This window comes from Myotis brandtii, unplaced genomic scaffold (genome assembly GCF_000412655.1).
Source record: "Myotis brandtii unplaced genomic scaffold, ASM41265v1 scaffold78, whole genome shotgun sequence".
Lineage (NCBI taxonomy): Eukaryota > Metazoa > Chordata > Mammalia > Chiroptera > Vespertilionidae > Myotis > Myotis brandtii.
The window spans coordinates 2,068,142-2,091,128 of NW_005371131.1; the positions used below are offsets into that span (position 1 = coordinate 2,068,142).

At 51.1% G+C, this 22,987-nt stretch overlaps 1 protein-coding gene across 2 annotated transcripts in view; it reads left to right on the forward strand.

Annotated features, from left to right (window-relative positions):
- The first annotated feature begins 1,684 nt into the window (after positions 1-1,684).
- Positions 1,685-22,987, forward strand: part of MYH9 (myosin, heavy chain 9, non-muscle) — a 58,579-nt gene continuing 37,276 nt past the window's right edge. For both annotated transcript variants that reach the window (XM_014530810.1, XM_005883246.2), the window contains exons 1-4: positions 1,685-2,063; positions 6,355-6,511; positions 19,663-19,690; positions 20,379-20,472. In XM_014530810.1, coding sequence (XP_014386296.1) covers positions 1,731-2,063; positions 6,355-6,511; positions 19,663-19,690; positions 20,379-20,472 — 612 coding nt within the window. In that variant the 5' untranslated portion in view covers positions 1,685-1,730. The remainder of the gene's footprint in view (positions 2,064-6,354; positions 6,512-19,662; positions 19,691-20,378; positions 20,473-22,987) is intronic.

Below are 22,987 nucleotides of genomic sequence, written 5' to 3' on the forward strand. Positions count from 1 at the left end.
AGAGAGGGGCTTCCAGGGTTTGCTTGTGCTGAGAATGTAAACCAAGCCACCAGCTGGGGGAGCTGGGGAGGCTGCCAGGCTCTGCTCCCTGGACTTGCCTGTTGGGGGGAACCAGCAGATTTCCTGGAAAACAGCCCCTCCTGGAGTGAGTCCAAGGGAGCCCTTTAGCCTTGATCTGGAAACCATTTAATGAGCCCAGATAAGAAGGCCTGGGCAGCCCAGACTTTTCCTTTTGTTTTCTCCCTCCCAACCTTCCAGCTTCCTTGGCATCCAAGTCCCTTTTGGAATCTGGAAGCATGAAAGCCTGTGTGACTCTGTATTTGGATCTGGGGTCCTCCTGGCTTCCGGTGCCTGGGCTGGGGACCTTGATCTTGTAGGGAAAAGCCTGCCTGTGTTTGAGCAGGCAGTGGGCTTCTGGGTGGTTCCTCCGGTGGCATGGCTGGCTCTGTTGACTGGGGTTTCTCAGTCCTGCTTTTGGTTCACTCAGAGCAGCTGTTCTCTGAGCTGATCCGAGCCTGAGCCTTTGAATAGGAAGCAGTTCTGTGGTTGCCACTGTGGAAAGGCCACGGACCAGGAGTCGGGAGTTCTTCCTGGGTGACTCTGCACAACGCCCTTACCTCCAGGAGCTTTTGTTTCCTCATCTGTGAAATGGGATAATAACACGTACCTTACCAATCTCACAGGGTTATTATGACAAGGATCTCTCCAGATAGCAAAATATAGGTGAAAGCGCTTTATGAACAATAAAACCACACAGGTGTAAGGGGTTATTATTTCATCATCTTTATTTTGCAAATGAGTTTCGAAACAGGCAAACGCACATGTGCTTACGTTCTTCTGGCCCTTAATTGTGAGGGTTGCCTTTGCACACTGGTGCCTCAGAAAGGGAAGCACTGGCTTCTTTTCTTCTCGCCGCATTTCTTTGGGCTTTATTGTCAAGATGGAATTAAAATGTATTGGCAACATATTGGTGTTTTTTTAAAAATATATATTTTATTGATTTTTTACAGAGAGGAAGGGAGAGGGATAGAGTGTTAGAAACATCGATGAGAGAGAAACATCAATCAGTTGCCTCCTGCACACTCCCTACTGGGTATGTGCCCGCAACCAAGTACATGCCCTTGACCGGAATCGAACCTGGGACCCTTGAGTCCGCAGGCCGATGCTCTACCCACTGAGCCAAACCGGTTAGGGCAACATATTGGTGTTTTATTTTCTTTTGGTTGACTCTGTGAAATAAGAAAAAGTTTTTAAAACTGGAAATTTCCACTGTGTGTAATTGTAGTCAATTACCCATTTTTTGGCTATTTAGGAACCTGTTTTTGTTGGAAGTTCTCTTAAATTGTGTGGTCATTTTCCTGCCTTTATAGGCATGGCAGAGTGACTATAACTGCATCTATCTTTGAGACTCTTAGTGCTCGTCATGTGGCATAATAGTTGTTTATAGATTAGTTGATTGTGTATCAATCCTAGAATATACCTTACTATTAATTTCTTACAACATCCCTGATATTACCTTGTTTTCTCAACGATGTACATCTTTCTCCCAAAAGTAGAAGCAAGGAAATTTTGGCAAATTGTGCAGCCTGGTTATATAGAGTTTTACTGCACTATAATGCTATCTAGTTTGCAAAGATAAGAGGTGCATGTTAGCAATTCTTGTGTGGCTAATGTAGTTATATCTAACGTTTGTCCTTTTTTTCTCCCTCAGGTCCTGGCTGTAAGTCACCATGGCGCAGCAAGCTGCTGATAAGTATCTCTATGTGGATAAAAACTTCATCAATAACCCCTTGGCCCAGGCTGACTGGGCTGCCAAGAAGCTGGTATGGGTGCCTTCTGACAAGAATGGCTTTGAGCCCGCCAGCCTCAAGGAAGAGGTGGGCGATGAGGCCATTGTGGAGCTGGTGGAGAATGGGAAGAAGGTGAAGGTGAACAAGGATGACATCCAGAAGATGAACCCGCCCAAGTTCTCCAAGGTGGAGGACATGGCGGAGCTCACGTGCCTCAACGAAGCCTCGGTGCTGCACAACCTCAAGGAGCGTTACTACTCAGGGCTCATCTATGTAAGTGGGCCCAGCTCTGAGGCAGGGGGCTCTAGGTCTGCTCCCCCCCCCCACGCCCCCCAACCAAGATCCTGGGCGCTGGCTCTCTGGGAGAGAAGGGGGTTTGAAGGAATGTTGGGGTAGCATCCTTGAACTTCAGTATCTGAACATCCTAATGGAATGTTCTCATAGCGTGACTTTTATCTCTCCTCTGCATAGCCAAAACCACAACAGGAAGCCTGGCTTAGGTCGGTGTAGGGAGGATGTGACATGTGTGAGGTACGCTCACGCACTGGCCTTGGTGGAGATAGGAAGGGCCAGTGTGATCAGTTCCTTCTCAAGGAGGGGAATGCGTGCCCTGGTTTCTCACTTGTTCCTCCTGCACCACCTGGTCCCTTCCTGCCTCCCCCCTCACATCTGTCAGTGTGGCTTGCTTCCCTAAGGAGTGTGCTTTGAGCAGAGAGGCAAGCTACCAAGAGGCAGGCTTGGATTCCTAGTTCATCCAACACTTTAGGCTGGTCCCATGCTAGGCTTACAGTGCAGAGAACAGCATGTACAAAGGCCCACAGCATGCAAAAGACAGGGCGGTCTTTTCTCTTTCCTCCAGCTAGTAGGGTTATATTTGCAGAACGGCAGCTCATCACCCCTGTAGAAAACGTCAAGAGATGAGCATTTACTCATTCCCTTGGTAATACTCTCCAAGCTCCTTTGGCCCTAGGGTCACAGAGTTCTTTCTCAGATCCATCCCAATTTTTTCTGTTCAGTTTAAAGATATTTCCTTCTGGTCTTGTCTCCAGTAGGGAAGAAATATCTGGTTCTTATTATTCCTAAAATAGCTCTTTATTTAATTATGCTGTTGTATTCACCTTGGCCTTCTTGGCCTTGGAGCTGAATAAAACAGTTCTCAACATTTTTTTGAGTTGGAGGAAGAAAACATTTAGATCATTACAAGCTTCTCATTTTATAGTTGGGAAAACTGAGTCTCGGCCTGAGGGGTTTGCCCATGATCATGTGTATCATAGAGGAGACACTGGGCTCATCCTGTTACAGGGAGGGTGAGAGACTCCCAAAGAGCCAGCCATTTCCTGTGCAATTTCACAGTGACTTCAGCACATGTTTCCCCAGGGCACTACCCTTACCCCACACGACTGGTACTTCTGAGTGCCCTGCAGTGTGCACGGGCCATTTTGGATTGCCCAGAAGTCCTGACTGGGCTAGACCGTGTGCCAGGACTGCATTGCCTTGCTAATCACAAAGCTGGTCTGTGGTCATGAGGTCCTCATTCCTGCTGTTGATGACCACCCTATGGGGATGAGCTTGATTAGTCAAGGACCTGTCAGTGAGGAGACACACAGAACTGCCTACCGGGAAAAGTCCTTCTGTATAGGCCAGCTTAGTCCAACCTTCTTATATGATAGGTGGGAAGAGGTAAGGCCCAGAAAGGGCAAGGGGTTAGCTCAGAGTCACACAGCGAGGCATTGGCAGGGCTGAGACTGGAACTTCGGTTTCCTGACTCTCCACCCAGATATTTCTCTGTTTCTTGGTGAGAATATTGTCTGGACCAAATTGAAAAGCCCCTGCCCCTCGCGATATTAACTGCTGAAATTCAGAATTAGTGACCTGCAAAACGAAAGGGACCTTAAAGTCTCCCTCCGCTTGGACTTTTACTGGTGTCACTGTTCATCTTGGGTCCCGTTAGTGATTTGCCGAGTATGAAACAAGCCGGAGGCCTGCATGCAGTTGCCTATACCAGCCGGCTGCGAATGGCCTTTCCCTGCTTCATCTAGGGGTATTACTTGTTAAAGTGCAGTCAATGTTAGTTGCTTCATCTTTCCTCTAAAGTGTGGGTTTACTCAGTAGGCGGGCAAGGTGGGTAGGACCTGAGCTTTTTCTCTAGAACTCTCTGGCTGGAGGCACAAATTCTCATTTTTGTTCCTTTGCTGTCACCTCCCGTGTGTAGTTCCTCTTGCCTCAGACCAGCCTCCTCCTCCTAAGTGTTGTCACCAGAAAGGAAGTTGATTGTCGCTGCATTGCCCTAATGAAGACCCCAGCAGGTGCAGAACTGTGGCGAGATCAAAGCCACTTGGGGTGGCTGCCTGGGTGGGGGTGGCCACCCCCTCCCCCCCATTTACAGTCCACCTCTCTGCACACAACATTCCAAATTGCGACACCGGGAGCCTTTGTGCAGCATGTTTGCCTGGCCTTGTGGGCGGTGTGGCTAATTCTGCACCACAGCTGCTCTGTCTGTTTCTTCGGGGGGTGAGGCTCTGGGATAGGGGGCGGTCAGGCACAAAGAGCCTCTGTGGCCCGTGAATGGAGCAGCTTCCTGGCGTGGCCCATGTGGGAGCAAAGCCACTTTGCTCAGTGTCTGCGCCTCCATGAGCATCCAGAGAGAGTGGCTTGCAGCCGAGCCTCCTTCCTCCCACCTGAGCTGCTGTGCTCATTCCCCAGGGCTCAGTTTGATCAAATCCACTGATTTCGTGGGATTAGCCCAGAGAACTTTGAGGCCCCATCGAACTCTCCACAGGACCATCTGCCCACCCAGCTGTCAGGAAGACTTGTCCTAGTAACCCCTAGCCCCTCTGCTGTCACCATCAGCTGTTCCCAAACATCTGGCTCCGTGGCACGCCCTAAATGTGTGGCCATGTGTCCTTCACTTTCATCGGGCTGGATTTCCTAGAGTGTGGGTTTTCTCAAACCCAGGAACAAAGCTCAATTGTTTCTGAGCTTCTGGGATGACCTTGCTGCTCTCTGGCCTCTATCTCATCCCCACCCACTAGTCACAGGGAGGGGAAACAGGAGTCCCGGCTGCACTCCTGTCTTCCCATAATACCCAACCCTCAGGTTGCCAGCACCACATTCAGACTTCTTTGCTTCAGAGCTTTCCTGGTCCCTAGTGACAAGAGTAGTTGGAGAGAAAACAAATGACTGATTATCCCAGGAAAAAAGGAAATTGAGGGCTCTGTGTGCCCTCCAGACAGAAGAGGCAGGCAGACCCACTTGTTCATGTCCAAACTCAGCTGCTCTTCTGCATGCAGAACAGTGTATGGTTAGTGGGTCCCTCTGGAGTTCTGCTTTCAGTCTAACTTCTGCTTGGAGCATCCGAGTGCTGTAGCCTTTCGCCAACGCTGGGTAGAGCCATTGTCCTCATGACTGGTTCCTGGGTGGATCCTGTCTGTGGGTTCAACCACAAGATCCAGCTTCAGTTTTGGTGGGATTAGAGAAGGTAGGGTTGCAAGGGGCTGGGTTAACCCATAGTGCAACCCTCAGACGTTGGCTGCTGTTGGATCAAGGAGCAAAACTGTGGACAGTGAGGGTGGAGGCCGCTTGTAATGAGAACAACATAAAGACGTGAGGAGCTCAGAAAACTGGCTTCTGTGACCAAGGAGGTCCCCACTGGAAGGTGTGAGACTGGGTCCGCTCCTAGCTCTGTCATTAACTACCTAGGACTGCAGGCGTGTGTGAATCATGGCATCTAGGCCTTGCTTCACCCACCTTCTTCCATCCCCATTTTACAGATTGAGACATGGAGGGAGAGAGAAGTTAAGAAACTTGCCCTTGTTGGGACTTGAACTCAGGACACATGACTCCAGGGTCTAATTTTAACCTGGTCAAGTCAGACTTAGAGTACTGAGTGTATTTTTGGGTGCCTCACATTAAGGCTATTGACTAATTGGATTCCCTTTAACAGAAGACCAGGGTCTTGGAGAAGGCTCACAGGCGACATGAAAGTGGTCTAGGTTTTTGAGAGGTTTTCATGTGAATGTCTCCAGAAGTTTCCAGGGAGGGAAGTATCTGTCCATGATCTACTAGCCCACAAAAGATCTAGTTGGTTGAGGAACATAGTGAGTTCTTCCCAGTGCTAGGAAAGTTTAGGCTTAACTATCTCTGAGAGGCCTTCAGGGTAGAATAATTTGTGTTTCTACACAGTTTGCTCGCTACAGCTGAATGCTTTTCTCTTTGTGCATCTCACAACGACAAACACATCTCTTTTTGTCCTTGGACCTGAGTTTTGTAACTGGATTTCTGCTCTCTGTGAAACTTGCCACAGTTCTTTTCTGATGGACACACTCACTGATGTGCAAAGCCTGCAGCAGTCATGCCACTGAGGGAGGACCCTCACCAAAAGAGCAGATGGTGCTGGTGTGCCCACATGTGCAGCAGGTCTGCTGAGCCCAGAGAGCAAGGGTCCCAGGGAGTGCTGTCACTCAGGCCACCATGGCGGCCTCGGAGGCAGCAGATCTTTGCCACAAGTTTGCGCACCACTGAGGAGACTTCCTAACCCATTCCTATTTGCTGCTCTTTTCTTTAGACCTATTCAGGCCTGTTCTGTGTGGTCATCAATCCTTATAAGAACCTGCCCATCTATTCTGAAGAGATTGTGGAGATGTATAAAGGCAAGAAGAGGCACGAGATGCCCCCTCACATCTACGCCATCACAGACTCTGCCTACAGGAGTATGATGCAAGGTGAGTGCCGCCGCCTCCCAGGGGCTGTCTTCCCCTGCAGCCTTGTTGACACCTTTGCAGGTGCTCACTCACTAGTGACGGTGATCTAGTGGCTGGATCAGTGGTGATGGGGCTGTGTGTTGTGGAGGTCTGTAAGCCATTGTGTGAGAGTCAAGACCAATGGCTATCAAAGGACATGTTTATATGTTGATAGAAAGTCCTAGAAGCTTTTCCCGGTTTCTCATTTTTGTCAAAAGCTCCTGCATCTGTCCTTTCACTCTGGACTCCTTCTCCTACCAGTTACTGCCTTTCCTTGTTTTTCACCTCTTTCTCATTTCCTCACAGTGTGGAAACATGCTTTTCCACACTTGTAATGAGAACAACATAAAGACGTGAGGAGCTCAGAAAACTGGCTTCTGTGACCAAGGAGGTCCCCACTGGAAGGTGTGAGACTGGGTCCCCACCAGCACACCCAGTGTGAGACTGGGTGTAAGTGTAACAACCATTATGCCCACAAGGCTTTTCACATTAAAAACAAACAAACAAACAGAAAAACAGACACAAAGCCTCTTCTGAATTCTGAACCCCACTCTAGCTTTTCTCTACTCTCTCTGTCCCATCACAGTGGAGTTGTTTTTTATTTCCCCCCAATTCTCACCTGATATATATTTAGAGAGAGAGGAGGAAGGGAGAGGAGGGAGAGAGAGAAACATCTATGTGAGAGTGGAACATCAATTGGCTGCCTCCTATACGCTCCCCACCAGGGATTGAATGCACAGCCTGTGTATGTGCCCTGACCGGGAATTGAACCCTCAGCCTTTTGGTGTATGGGACGATGCTCGAAACCAACTGAGCCACTCGGCCAGGTCCATAGCGGAGTTGTTTAGAGGAAGTATCTGTGATATCTGGCCCCACCACTTCTCAAGACTGTCCCACAAAGGTCACCCTTACTTCTGTGTTGGGAAATCCATTGTACTCATGAGTTCTTATTTTACTTACCCTCTCCCCAGCATTGGACAATCTTGACCACTCCCTTTCGAAAGCCTTCCTTCCTGTGACCCTCTCTCTGGTTCCCCTTATCTTTGCCCTCCCCATCTGTGTGGTTCTTTCCTGTTACTCCCCCTTCCTCACACATTGATGCTCCTCAAGGTCTTGTCCGCTCACTCCCTCCACGTATTCCTCTGGATGATGGCCGCATTGACTCAAATAGATTCTCCATCACTTTCTGGCTGAGGACTGGCACTATCATCTGATCCCCATGTGCTCCCAGCTGCCATTTCTCCATTCAGCCATTCATCCAAGCCTGGAACCTGGCTCTTTCTCACCTCTCTTTCTCACCTCTTTTCCAAGTCATTCGCACTCTCTGTAGATTTTCTCTCTTTTCAAGACCTCTTATCCACATGGTCCTGGCCTTAGTTCAGACCCTCACGATTTTTTGTCTGCATGATTTCAATGGCTTCTTAACCTGCACTCTCAATAGAGCCCTGTTTCTTGTGTTTCTACCAGAGGGTCATCTTCCTAAAATGCAAATCTGATCAAATCTCAACTAGAAATCTTGAAAAATCTTGAAAAGACTCCTCATTGCCCCCAGGATTATACTCAAACCCTCTAGCAGCACACAGTGCCCTCTGTGATTGGCCTCCTGCCCACCTCTCCAGCTTCCCAGCTACCTGGGACTCCTTTTATCAAACCGCCTTACCCGTTCCCTGTGCCCGCAATGCCTGGCAAGTCCCTGTTCTTTTGTTAAAGACACGACTGAAGCATTACTGCCCTTCAGGGAGGCTATCTGGGCCAGACTTGCATAAGAGCCCTGGTCATACTTTATTTGAATTAGATGTTTACATATTTGTTTTTCTCTCCTAGACACGGATAGGACTCACCTTGCCTTTTGATTCTCAGAGCTTAGCCGGGCACCTGGCATATGGTGCATTTACTGTAATTTGGAGTCAAGCCCAACTTTCAGGCAGGCTATATTCTCGTATCTTATATGTATTTTTCTCGTATCTTATACTGATAGTGGTTTTTCATGTCCTATTACATGTGCATCCTTTATTTCTTTAAACTTTGTAATCAATCTAGGCAGTGATAGTAATGAATTTTGTTACGTTAACAACTTTGTCTCTGGTTTAGTGGTTTAAAATGGCAGCATGTGGGTCTTGTCTGTATTAGACCATAGTGCTGTGGAGAAGGTGTTTCATTGCCAGGCTTGATGAATTATGGATGATGAACAAGTTTGGCCTAGCCTTTGGCTTATGTTCATTTCTATCAAAATTCTTCAAGGAAGCCAGCCCTTTAGCTTTAAGTTAGTATGTTTGTTTCCAAGTGCTAACTAACTACAGCAGTCTGGTGGAAGAAAAGTCTGAGATTCCTGAAGAGCTGAGTCCTGTCCTGTCTCTGGAGGTTATGAGTCAGTTTTCTTCTGGCTCTTTTAATCGGCCAAGTGCAAGAATTGCATCCTGGGGTCTTCTTGAGCTCTGTGCTACCGAATCAGGACGCTCCCACACTTGGATGCTAGACTTGAACCATGTCCTAGCGAGTGGGCTTTCTTCCTTTTTAGACCTGCTGTTATGACAAGAATAATGTAATGATGCAGAGCATGGCACCAGCAGTTGGCATTCTTAGGACTGGACTTCCCGACAACCTGTGGAATTGCTTCCCAAAAAGATTCGTTCATGGTTTATTTGTTCAACAACAACAACAACAAAAAAAATGGAGGGGCAAAAGTCAGCTCTACAAGTTGGAGATAATTCTAAAAAATAAAGAGACTATGCAGGGGGCTGGAGGTTTCCTTTGTGCCGACCAGGAAGTCTTGGTCATATGGAAATGGCCTTGATAGGAACCGAGGAACTGCCCCAAATTATGAGGGCCCATGGGTGGGTGTTTTCATCTTGTGGAGACCCGGGATAGGAAATGCATTTGCGGGCATGGGGAACTGAGGTCCCAGTGCTTCTTTTTAATGGTGTGTACAGGTGCTGGGTCCACATCCTCTCTAACCCTCAACCTGAAAGGTTTTCACTCACCTTCAGGTTAATCTTGGACTTGCTGTAGTTCTTAAGCTCCCATGTTGACTGACTGAGGACATTTCCAAGTTCCTCTTGTTGTTCACAGTTGACCTGCAAAGATATTAGCAATAGGTCTCTTGTTCTTGGGGCAAGGAGGAAGTTAACTAACAGCAGTTGCCCCTGTTGTGACAAGATGGTTCATTAGTAAAGAAACTTCCTGAGAGTAGGGTTCTCACCCTAAGTCGGGTGTCAGCAGGGAGTGGCGGGGTCAGCAGGCTGTTAGAATGAGCTCCTCTCTTTTGGAGAGCACGACTTAGCACATGCTGCCCCCCTGGTTTTGGGGGGGACAGGTTTGTTCTCTGCCACTCACATCTTAAAAGGCACGGCTAGACAGTTCCTTTTCTGCTTTTTCTTTACACAAGAAGTAGAAAAGAGTTCCTCTCGGCTGATTGTGGCTTATGACATACTAGCATTTATTCTGGCAAATAGGGTAGTTGGTGGCTTTGCCTGGGGACTTTTATGAGATTAGCTGTTTGACCCTCCCAAGGGACCTCCCTCTGTCTTTCATCTCTTACATACTCTGGTTTGCCTGTAGGCCCTGATTTGTGCTTGTTGTCCTGGAGTTAGTATTAATATATCGCTCCCTTTCACTCTCAGAAACATGTCAGTTTAGATGATAATCATTATATGGCTACTCTACCTAAGTCAGGATTTCTCAGACTTGGCACACTTGTCATTTGGGATCAGATACTTCTCTTTTGGGGGGTGGGATACTTGTCCTGTACATTGTAGGCTGTTTAGCACCATCTTGACCTCTACCCACTATATGCCAGTACCACACTCCCTTTCCAGTTGTGATAACCAAAAACGTCCCCAGATATTGCTACCAAATGTTCTTCTGGAGAACCATTGGACTAATAAGCTTTGCAGATTGGTTTTACTTCGAGTGTCAGCTCCCATCAATGGGTAGTGGTTTGTCCAGCCCTGTATTGGCAAGGAGCTAAGATTCAATGCCAAGGAATGCTGGGATAGATGAGTGCTATCTGCCATGGGCACGGGATGGGGCATGGCAGCATATGGTGTCCTGCATTAGGCCATGGAGATAAGAGATAGAAAGTACTAGAATATCAAGAGGTTTAGTACCTTATCCTGGCCCTGGAGGCCCTGGCAGTCTAAGTGGAGAGACAAGCTATGTTTGGACACAGAGATCTGTGGCTGTAGCTGTATAACAAGGCAAGTTGCTACCTACACCTGGTGCCAACACAACTGCGGCAGGTGTCTTGAGAGCGCAGAGGAATGTGTGGGCGCTGAGGCCTGGGGTGGCCGGAAAGACACCGTGGTGGTCGGATCCTGTGGGCAGGCTGGCAGGTGTGTCAGTGAGTGGTTATAGTGCAGCCCAGACCTGCCCGGCACAGTTTTGTTTGCTCTTTAATTCCTCGGCCTTGGGCTTAATTAAAGTTGTGGTAACATAGTTGGTTCGTTTGTTGTCGTGGCCATTGATGGGTCTTCCTGTCTGGGGGATTGAACCGATCCTTAGGATTCTGTCAAGTGAACTGTCTGAGCCCGGGAGGGGAAGGAGGGTGAGAGAGCATATACTCTGTGCGGCTGCCCTTGCTGGGCAGACATCAGCCCTAGGGGGGAATAGGAACTTGTCAGGGGCAGGTACTAGGGGGTGCCGGGGAATTTGACAGAAGCAGAAGTGGTCTGCAAAGGTGTGACTGGGTGGGGAACTGGTGCTGCTGGCTTTCTTTGGGGCCAGACCTCGGGGTCTCCCTCTGAGGATGAGTCTGTATGTTCTTACAGAACTTGCTAGTTAAAATTGGACTTGAGCCCAATTATCTCCCCAGTAAGAGTAGGGTAAAACACCCTCTTCTATGCTAATTAGTTAGAAAGCCACTCACCTCCAGTGGCTTTTTGGTATTTTAATGAGCGCCCGGCATTTCTGGGGGGAGTGGCAGCAGGGTTTGCTTCCATTCCAGGCCTAAACGAATTTGAATCGGAGAGCTATTTCTTTAACCCTTTGCTCTGCTTCTCAGCGGAAGCTGCACCAGAAGTGGTTGGTCACCAAGCAGTTGCTCAAAGTGCCCCGTGAGTGTCCACATTCCTCTCAGTGGTTGCCTAACATTTTGGGGTAAACAATGAAGGTAGAATTTTAGCGCTGTCTTTACATCTGAGTAGACCCTTCTAATTCACAGGAAAAGGGACAGGCCTAGATATGTTAGCTGACATGTTCAAAGGCCCGAAGGCTGTCAGCTCCAGAACCCAGGGTCTCCTGATTCCGTCCTGTGCCCACCCTCCAGGGACGCTGTTGCCCCTCATTTCTCCAGCTGGTGTTTGGAGGAATTCTCCTGGCCCACTGGTTTGCAGGAGGAGCGCCCTCCTGCTCCTCTCTGCATTCCTTCTGCCCTGGTGGGGGTTGCTCCCGAGGAGCTGTCTGCTTTCCAGGGTCTCTGAGGAGAGGCTGGGAAATGCTTCGAAGGCATAGGAAAGCATGACTTTGAACAGACTCACCAGGCCAGTCGGCTGAGGAAGCCACAGATGTGATGACTCCACTTAAGCAGGAATGTGCCAGCCAGGTGGCTCGGCCCTGCCAGCCAACAGCACACAGAGGCCCACTGTCTGCAGGGAGGTCTGGGCCACATGTGCAGCATCGGTTCACCCTGAGGGTGTGTTCTGTGCCTGTACATGGTTCCTCGTGTTATCAGAGCACCTACTGTGTGCTAGTCGTGGCCCTGCCTGAAGGAGACCAAGGCCCAGTCCAGAGAGGCAGGTAAATAAACTACAGGAGGAGAGTGAGAGTCTAGCACAGAGGGGGCGCCCCACTTAGCCTTGAGGGTGCTGGGGTAGCAAGGGGCTTTGGTAATGACATAACCTCCTGTGGTAGGTCACCAAAAGGGATCTGCTGGGCCCTAGGGTTAGGGAGCAGCTTGCCTGTGAACAGGAAGTATGGTGTGGAGAAGAGAGTGTGGGGTTGGGCTGGATTTGGGTCACTTCCCGATTGTGTCACTTACTCGGACTGGGCCTTGTTTTCCCATCTACCTCTTGGGTTAATAAAATGGCACAGTTATTGCAAGAATTAAGGAAGGCTTCTGGCCTGCGGTAAGTGCCCCTTAGAAGGTAGCAAGAGGAGTCTGGCAATGCAGTTTCTGGACTGAACTGTCCCTGCCTGCAAGTCATGCGTCCCTTCAGTCCACACTCCTCTGCTTAATGAAGGTGACAGCCAGATGCTTCCTCCAGGCGGTGGCTTACTCTCCTCAAAGAGTTCAGGCCCTGGGTACCAGCACGCACAGGAAGTGGCTTGTCAAAGCTGCCTTCCCTGCAGTGAATGATAACACCACTTGTCTGATCTAGTCCACGGACCCAGAGCTTGCCTTTGTGTGGCTAAGGCCTCCGTGGGGCTTCAGGAGAGCGTGGTGGGGCTTTTGGAGAATGTCATGTGTGCTCTAGGCCGGTTCTTCAGCATCAGTGAAGTGATGTGCTGGTGGGGACCCAGACGTCTGACACGCAGCCCTGGGCCCGCTCCCACGCACCGAGCCTGCATCAGGAGGCACTTTTAGGGCCGACCTGGGAGGCTGCTTGTCATGCCCCCAGAAGGAAAGCCCAGCCCCTGGAATGAGGCTGCTGAATTATAATGTGGTCATGCCTGTCAGTCTTATTTCTGTAAAATGTTCTTTCTAGAAGGATCTGTGGTTAATGGATCCTTTTCAGGGCTTCAGTTTTGGGTTTGTCTTTTTGTTTTGTTTTTAATCCAACCCAACAGGTCCACTGTGCTTTGCTCTGGGCGACTGAAGTGGGAGAGAAGAAAGAAGGGCCCTCTTGGAACCTGAAACTTTGGGGGTGGTTGAAAACTTGGCCTAATGCCTCTGTTACTGCTCCCCCAAAACAAACAACAAAAGCTCACCTGCAGAGTCTCTAATGGCTAAGCCCCCTTAGGCTTTCAGCCTCCTGGGCGCTGCATGGTGAATGCTGCTCACCAGCCCGTTTTTCCTGTTCTCTCAATTGCTGGCTCCTAGACTGCAGTAGGGCCGTGTTGCACAATGTCAGGGCTGAAAGTGATGTGTTCGGAGAAAAGGGTTGCTTTCCTTCCCCTGCCTGATTTCTGGAATTAAGCTATCAGATGAGAAAAAGAATTCCCTAAAACTACAGAGAGAAAAGAGCTGAAAGTTGCAGGGATAAGAGTAAGGATTCCAGAAGTGGCTTCTGTAAAGTTCCTGTAGTCTTGACCACGGTGTTGGCCCAGTGTCCACCTTTGTCATAAACTCTGGGGACCCGAGGTGTTCTTTGGCAAACAAACAGTATTGATTGGGGCTCAGGATGCCATTCCAACTGGGCTTGGTGACCCTTGATGGAGATAATGTTTCTCCTACACGAACTGGTCCACAAGAACAATGGGGCAGAGGTCTAAGCTGAAAGCCAAGGAAGAAAGCCATGCTCTGGGAGCAAATTCTGGCCTTTCATTTCACTTGATTGCCCTTCTCCAGGGCAGCCAGAGCCCCTGATTTCTTCAGGAAGCATCTTCATATTCCTGATTTTCTCCAGCAAGTTTGACACAACTCATCAACAGGGTATCGCAAAGCCCATTGTTCTCTTTGCAGGGCTGTTTCTGCTCCACCGTTGAGCTAAGTTTGTCCTGAGCCTTGCCTGGCAGTGTTTGTAAGTTCCCTGTTCATGGCCTTTTGTCCTTCTCCCCTGTCCTCCTCTTTCTCCCCCACTTCGAGCTGAGCCCTCTGCAGACCTGTGGTCGGTGGCTTAGTCCTCTCTGCACAGGACTCAGCCACGGTCCCTCCTGCCTGTGTTTCTTTTTCCCGAGGGCAGTGTTGTTAAAGAGCAGAACTGACCTCAGGTGTCATTGTCCTCCCAGTGTCCTGGCGGCTTTTGCTGTGGGCCGTCAGCACTCACATGTGGCTTTTGAATTTCCCTCCACCCTGACAAACCTATCAGCTGCCTCAGCAGTAACCCACAGAACATTCTCGCTCTTGGCCCCGCCCATGGGAAAGGTGGATAAACAACCAGCAGTGGTTTCTGGCAGGTTTGCCTGTGTACTGGGAGCTCACCTGTGTGAGCTGCTGGTTCCCTTTTGGCTGACAGAAGGCTTGCTTGGGGCCTTGCTCGCCCTAGGACATAATGAAAGCCAAGAGCAGTCTCTTGAGCTGCTTTCTAATTATCAAGGGTGCCTGGTTTCTCTGCCTCTTGTAACTGGGGACTAGGGCCTCCTCAGCAGGGTTCACACCACAGCCCCACCTTGGGGGAGCGTGTAGGCAGAGGCACTGGGCCAAGTTCAGCTGGCTTCCGGCTTGGGTTGCTGCTGACCGAGCATCTGTCTGGTCGTGGCCTACCTTTGTGCCTTGGAGAGAACATAACCGGTGACCATGTTGTGTGCTTGGGAGCCACCGACGGCGGCTGCCTTCTCGCTGGCTGACTGCGAGGCAGGCGGGCTGCCAGAGGCTCCATGACACAGGCCTCCGGGGCCCGGCACCCACCTGCAGCCTCGGCTAATGTGCATTATTTTGCACCTGCTTTTTCACACTTCTCTGCTTCCCCAGTGCTTGTAACCCAAGCTCATGAATTAGGGCTGGCTTCGGAGAAGGTAGCAGACAGCTTGCAAGGCCCCATGAGACACTCTGCGAGTGGGCAGCACGGAGGCAGGGCTGCTGGCGGCGCAGTGCCGCCCTGTAGGAGTGCTCTGGGGAAGCACTGGGCATCCAGAGGCTTGGGTTCTTGGCCCAGCCTGCGTGACTTTGATTAAGTCATTGGGTTTCTCGGGACACGGTGTCCTGACCTCTAGATGCAGATGGTGGAACCAGATGTCCTCTAGGCCTTTCCCAGCCCCTAGGTTCTGAGCTCGAATCCACAGTTCTCTTCATGCTTTAAATGCACTTTGGTCCATTAAGACCCTGATGGGTTCACGAGAGGCTCTCTGGGGAAGGGACTCTAGAGTCCAGGAGTTTGCCTGGGGCAGCCTGACACTTCCTGTCCCAGGTGACTTGGAGTAGGGGTTCCCTCAGTGAGTGACCCAGGGGTCTGCTCTCAGTTTTCATGAAAGACAGACCCCTTGGTGGTGGAAAGTTTCAGGTCCGTTTGTCATGAGTCATCCCATCAGTCTCACCCCAGGCAGCACATCACCCAACCCGAAACTGCCCTTTGTGCCATTTTTTCTTGTTCTCAAGAAACCTGGTTGACTTGAAGATGGGTCTTGGAGGCAGGATGCTCTTCCAGATGTAGCCCTGAGAGAGCAGCTCTGGTCGAACCTCAGGAGGCATTATCTTTGTGAGCCTCCAATGAGTCAGCCCCGGGCCCCTGTTGGTGAACTAGGCCTGTTAGTGAACCAGGCTCATTCTCTTCCTTTTGTACTTCCTGTCGGGGCTGATGTCACCGCTGTGTGAGCCTCATGGCCTTTTATGGACAAGAATCGCAGCTCCTCTGACAGAGGAAGTGAGCGATAGGCCCCGAGCATAAGTCTGGTCCTGGGGTGAAATACCTGTGGTCACCTCTGCCCACCTTCTCAGCTGCCTGGAAACACTTGTCCATTTGGAGATGTGCTTCAGCTCCAGTGGGCCTTGGGGCACTGGGGGTTTAAAATAAAATCAGGAGAGGGAATGGCCTCACCACGAATGTGTAACTTAAAACCTTTCTTGCTCCAAGGACAGTGCCCCGTGGACCTGGGCAGCAGAGGGCTTGGCTGTTAAGGACAGTTTCTGAGCACCTGTGCTGTGCTGCCCCAGGGGCCGGGCATCACGAGGGGGAGTGCAGAGCGAGGGTTGGAACCAGGGCTCTGGAGCACGTGGCCAGTGGCTTTCTCCTTGATGTCACTACTCCAGACATCAGGACCAGTGGTTGTCAAAGTGTGCTCCAAGGAACCCTGTTTCCACCTTGCAGGCAGCTCTGGGTTTTATCCCCCATTCTTCATATTGGGAATTCAGAAAGATTTTATCTGAGGAAAGGCTGCTCTTTCTTTTAAAAGCATGGAAAACCACTGCCGAGTCATAGTTCTGTCTCTACCCCACCCCCACCGAGTGGACGCCAGGCAGGAGCCATCAGGCTCTGAAGTCAGGTGGAGGGCCTTATCCCGGCAGGGAGCCTGTTTCCCAGAACGGGGTTATCTCTGGGGGGTGCGTTCCCCTGGTCTGGGCCACAGGGTTCCTGTCTGTTTGTCTGTCTCCTCTGGTGTGGAGGAAGGAAGGGCGTTTTCAAATTAGCCGTTAGTTCATATGGGCCCAAATAAAGACTTGAGCCAAACAACTGAGTGGGCTGGACTCTCAGGTGTCCCTTCCCATGAGATGACCCCCTGTGGGAAGGAAGGGATTATAGAGTGAATATTAAGGAGGGGCATCCTTGGAATGCACCAGGGGTCTGGCAGAGTAAACTGAGTCAGGTGGAGAGCCGACTGGCTGCTGAGAATTCTAACCATTGCACTGCCCAGAAGAGGAGGCTGACAGCAGGGACAATGCAGCCTTATCTACCTCCCAGGGTTATTGTAAGGCCACGCGATAGCAGAGCCAAAACTACTGTAAGACTTGGAAAGACCTTTCGGATGTAAGGGCCAGGATGTCATTCATTGAAGGCAGGTGGACTTGGGGACCAGAGTTGAGGAAATAAGATAGGCCTCCCGTCAGTTTTCCTCTGCACAAGCATTTGCCCAAATGCATGTCCTGGCAAGGCGAATTGAGGCTTCTTTAAAGTGAAAAGTGAAAGTTTTGGAGTTTTCCCTTTTAGGCTGTGTTGACAGTGCTAACTTGGCTTCAGGGATTGGAGGTGAAAGGTCAGAGGAGAGGAAGAGCTGGGGTGGGGGTGTGCATGGTCTGGAATTGGAATTTGAATGTGTGCAGGAATCTGTGTGCATGTGGCCCTGTGTGTGTGCATCTCTTAATACATGTACTTGTGGTGCACACATGTCCATGTGCAGCTTGTGCATGTCCCTGTGTGTACATGTGCACCTATGTGTGTGTACCCACATGTGGGCGGATGGGGAGCGGGCTGCTCTGCTTCCTGTTGTTCAGCATCTGACTCCTCACACAATTAGAGGAATTCCAGCCATCCCAGGGACCTGGCCTAGGCAGTTCTGGGAAAACGGTTCCTTCTGGGAGGGATGGGAATGTTTCCTTTTATGGTAGTGTTGGCCGCTGCTTGTCTCAGGCCGCTGCTTGTCTCACGACTTGCCAGCACGTGCAGGTACGGTCTTGCCCGCTTGTGAGCGCTGACTAAACATGCCTGCAGCTGGGGCCGGCCCAGGAAGATGTGGTGGGGGAGCTGGGGCCCCAGGTCACAACCGTGTTTGTCCCAGATTCTTCTCAGTCGCTACTCTGTGCTTAGGGGGCAGGTGATGGAAACTGTGTGTCTCCCCCAACCTTTAGCCCCCAGCCTCCTTCCCTCTGCCTTTCCGCCTGTCTTACGGAGATTGCCCCAGCCCCAGCCGCAGCCTTGAAGGACTCTGTTTTGTGAGAAAGTTGAGATGGAGGCAGCAAGGTTGCCCCTGTGGGGCCTGCTCTGAGCGTTCCACAGTGGAGAGCAGGATGGGTGGTGGGGGGTTGTGTGAAGGCAAAAGGCTGAGTTCCCTCCGTACCCCCACCTGTTATTTCTTGATGGGGACGGGGGAGGCTGAAGAGGAGCTGGGTGGGCAGCTGCTGTTTGTGTCAGGTTTGAGGTTTAGGTTTTTTCCTTTCTGTCCCGACTCCCTTTTTTCTCCCGAGTGACCTGCAGACAGAGAAGCGAGGGTAGTAAGAGTCCAGGCCTGTGTGCTGTGAGATCAGGCATGCTGGAGGCTCACTTGCCAAGAAGCAGACCTCGCTGTGCTGTGCGTCTGCAAATCCGCTGTGCTGTGTGTCTGCAAATCCGTCTCCTGAGGCCATGCACACAGGAAGCTATGAGTCACCTTCCCTCGGCCGCCTTGCAGGGCCCTGGCTGGCCAGGTGGGGGCCAGTGAGAGTCCTTCCGGATGGCCATCGGTTTCTGTGCAGCACCTGTGCTAACAGCTATACGTGCTAACAACTCGAAGTGCTCCCGGCCCTGACAATGCACTACCACCCCCTCAGGGCGGCTTCCTGAACAGGCAGCAGCCCCTTGTGGAGTACATTCTATTTGCAGGGTACCATGCAGGCCGTTTCATATGTCATTTCTGTTCTTCAAACTAATTCTCCCAGGGAGTTGGGAGTTGGGAGCATATTTACTTTATGGATAAGGAAACTGAGACTGGAGAATGAAATACCTCTCCACAGCTCAAATATCAATAAGTAGCCTAGTCCTGGATTCAGGCAGACTTGACTTGAAGCGTGTTGGGGGTGTTACATGGGGTGGGATGAATAGAGGAAAAAATGAGTTTGTATTTTCAGCCATTGCTTAAAACTGCACACTTAGCACTGACATAGGTCAGGCCAATGATCTTAAAGCATTTCTGTCAAACTTAGCTTCAAAGTGTGGGTATTACTGTTCCTCCTGCGCCCAAGGGGAGCATTGAGTGGCTTATATCCTTACTCGCTGAGGGTCACAGAGCTGGGGGTAGGTGCAGAAAGTTCCTGACAGGCAGGCCCGGAGACCCACTTGTTACAAACCTGCTGACATCATTGAGCATCTTCCACGTGTCAGACACCACACTGGTGCTTTTGTGCATGTTATCTACATGTATACCACTGACCGCATCCCAGGAGGAGGCTGGGGCTCTGAGAGGCTCTGCATGTGACCAAGGCGGCATCTTGCCCCAGGGCTGTGCCACTGCAAACCAGCCTTACCTACCACACCCCTCAGCCTTACCTACCACACCAGCCTCCGAACTGATGCTCCTTACTCAGATGGGGACAATATTGAAAACGCCTGCCACAGGCCTGATTTCTAACAGCCTGAACCCCCAGTTATAAACACACAGGGGATGCCCCACCTGGGTGCTCAGAAAAGTAGGCTCCTGGGGAGATTGACTTTCTCCGAAATGAGAGAGACAGACTATTTCTGGTGTCACGGGGGCAGGGAGGGCAGTGAGCGTGGGCAGTCGGAGCTCCTGGAGTATCAGTGGCTGCTACCCAGGAATGTCCCTCCTCTGAGTGAGGCATAGGGTCAGCACATATCAGCGCCGTGGAGGGCCCCCTGCAGAGGCAGCATTCGAGGCTGCCTCTCCTGGGAATGGGCAGCTCTTCAGAAGCCCAAGGGGAGCCAGAAGTTAACCCGATGTCTTCTTTGTTTCAGACCGAGAGGACCAGTCCATTCTGTGCACGTAAGTGTTTCTGTTGGGGCGGCGGGGCCATGTGTCACTGGATCTGCTCTTACCCCTGAGACTTCTACCAAAGCCTAGGCTGATGGGTAATCTATTCCCAGCTCAAGCCCTGCCTCTCCCCCAGGGGACGGGCTGCTCAGTGTTCCCACAGCACGGATGAGCTTTATCTCATGGGCAAAGATCTAGCTGTGCCGCCTTCCTCAGGACCTGACGAGCAGGCTGGCATCTGTTGGCCCCTCTGGCACGCATTCCTCTGGCTCTGAGCACTGGCTTTCTTTACCTGGTTGAAGTGGACACTGGATGTCTCATCCTCATCCTTTGAACTTGACAAGGAGATAAATAAACCCCACTGCGGCGGGAGTCAGTGGTACAGAACATTCCTTCAAGTGCAGCTTCGAAGGAACATGTATGAGTGCCTTTGACCCCTGAGTCAACAGCTGCCTCAAACTTTTCTGAAGACATTTGGATGCAAAGGCTGCCAAGTGACCAGGGCAGGCAGTGGGCCATGGGAAATGGCCTGAGTGAGGATCCCAGAACCAGCATTATTTTGCCTGTCCCCTCTTCTGCCACTAGGTGTTGGGCCCCTCACTGGCACCCAACAGAATGGTGGGCAGTAGAGCATGCAGTGGGGAAGGGACAGACTTCAAGGATTTGCCGCCTCTCCTAACTCCCTTGGTTCTCTCGGCAGGGGTGAGTCTGGAGCTGGCAAGACGGAGAACACCAAGAAAGTCATTCAGTATCTGGCTCACGTGGCCTCCTCACACAAGAGCAAGAAGGACCAGGTGAGTGGGCCTTCCTCCCCAGGAGGAAGAGCATTGAATGCTTCATGGCTCGGCTTAGGTGAGAGCGTGTGGGGAAGGAAGCAGAGGCTACACCTGCTTCATCGATGCTGCAGGAGGCTGTTGTGGGAGTGGGTTCATTGGTAGCCAGCCTACTTCTCCCTTGGCCTCCCACCTTTCGGAGTTGCTATGGAAACTGAAACCCCCACCGAGGTTTGGCAGCTAATTGCTGTGTGGCCTTCACCTCTGAGGTTGGAAGAGAGATTCTAAACCTTGGTTCTCAAGCTGATGGAGACTTGCAGGATCAAGGGCAGGCCTGCATTTGACTCCCTGCTGCTTTCCCTGCTGTTGAAATGCCTCTGGGTGGACAGCCCCCAGCGAAGAGAGAAGGGGCAATCGGAAAGTCTTCTCACCTCCCTTTTTTTCCCCTCTCCCTTTTGGTGGATTATGGTCGAACTCAGCAGTGTCCTCGCTAGGTGAGCTGCACGTTTACTGCACGTTCTGCACCAGGAATGCGTGTTCTCATCATCGTGTGCCCTTGAATTATGTATTTTTTCCTAAGCAGCTTTTCACTCCACACATTGTCACTTTCTTCGGCTAGAATTATTCTCATAGGCTCGGCTCACTGTCTGGGGAGGAGGGGCTGGGTGTGACACACGGTGACTTCTCGTGCACTCTGAAATGACAGCTCCACCAGAATGGTTATGGGCCTCATCACCTAGCTGTTCTCAGCAATTCCAGTCCTGCCCCGAACTCCCCACGTGCCCCGTAGCGTAACGCCCCATGCAGAACCCTGACCGAGGCACAGTGGGGTGGGAATCTGCTGTCCAGGAGCCCCACACGTGCAGTGTTCAGACCAGATGGAGATGGTGGGCCCCTTCACCTGCCGCCTCTGTGTGGTCAGAAGCAGTGCCTCGAAGGCCCACATTGGACTTGCCCAGAGCTGGGGGATCGGTCTCAGCATGCCTGTGTGGTGCTCTCTCTCTTCCTCGCAAGCACACACTTTTCCCTGTCAAATCTGAGTGTCTGTGGTATCCCCTCAGGCTGCGGGGGAACTGCACCGTCTGGGTGGCTCCCCCTTACAGGGGTGCTGTGTGCCGCGCATATAAGTAAGTAGGGGTGTGTGTCCCTTTGCATGCAGACCTGGGTGTGTCCTGCATAATGTCCTAATGAGTACAGTTTTCTGGAATGGAACCAAAAGTAACTTTTCATGTGCCAAACTTCTCAAGACATTCTGAATCTTTTTCCATGGGGCGTCAGGAGTTATATTTAGAAACTAATAAAGTTTCTTTTGCTCCCTCTCTCCACCCCCCATTTTCCATTCTTTATAGGAAGACTATTTTTAAAACAGGGCTGTGAGGTTAGGAGTTCTCTAGCTGTGGTTTTCCATCTCTGACTTTGCTGTAAAATCCATTTCCCAACTATGTATTGAATGCGTAGTATGCGCCTGGCTCTGTAGAGGGTGACCTTGGAGTCCCTGGTAGAGAGCAGGAATGTAGACCCATTTGCATGACTTCCGAGACTCCAGCTGCGGAGGGGAAGGCAGCCCCCAGCACTGAGGTAACAATGGCATGTGGAGGAGGGTGTGATAAGTGGGAGCCAACTTGTCCCATCCTCTTCCCCAGGCTTCGGTGTGTAATGGGCACCGTGTTCCTGACTCCAAGTCCAACCACAGTGAGTGAATAGGTTGCCTCTGGTTTCTGACTGTTGCTCAGGCCCTGGATTGTAAAGGCCACTGACCAGTTGAGTTGATTTTCTTGCCTGAAGCTGTGTGGCGGTTTTCCACACAGCTGGGCCCCAAGTCACTCTTGAACTTAACCACCCGAGGCCTGTGGTGGCATGCTCTGGCTGAGCTCTCTCCCCCTTGCAGTGAGGGACTCAGTTGCTCATCCCAAGACCACCCACCGGACGTTCCAGGCCTCACCTTGCTGTGGGAAGGCTGGGCTTTGGCTGGGCGCAGGTTGGCAAGGTAGAGCTTGAGAAAAAGACTTCCAAGGTGGACTTCCATAGTCTGACCTTTGCCCACCTCCCCCCGCCCCCCTGTATTTTATGTACTTGTAGCCCACTGCTAGAACCCCCAGCCAGTGAAGCCCTTCAGAAGCCAGATGGGTAATCCCAAACTATGAGCATACACGGCCTCCAGTAACTCCTAACTTCATATCCCACAAATTTCATTGAAAAAATAAGTCTCCTCTGTGCCCAATTAGGTATCAAGAGGGAAAGACCCCTAGGTTAGTCATCCCATTGTCAGCAGAGAACTGGCCTCTGGAATCCCTAATGGTTGCTCCTGAGTTTGGTCTGGCCGTCTGTGTTCCGTGGCAACAGCCTGCAGGCCCGAGACAGGCCTTCGGTTTACCTCCAAGCTGAGGCAGCGGCAGGCTCCCGTCGGGGCCCCGCTCCCATCTGTCTGCGGGAATGGGAGTGGCTCGGCCAGCCTGGCCGCCTGGCCTGTGTTTTGAGAGGAGTGTTTTAGTGGGTGGGGGAGTAGCACTCACCCAGTTCCTGCCCGTGGGCTGCC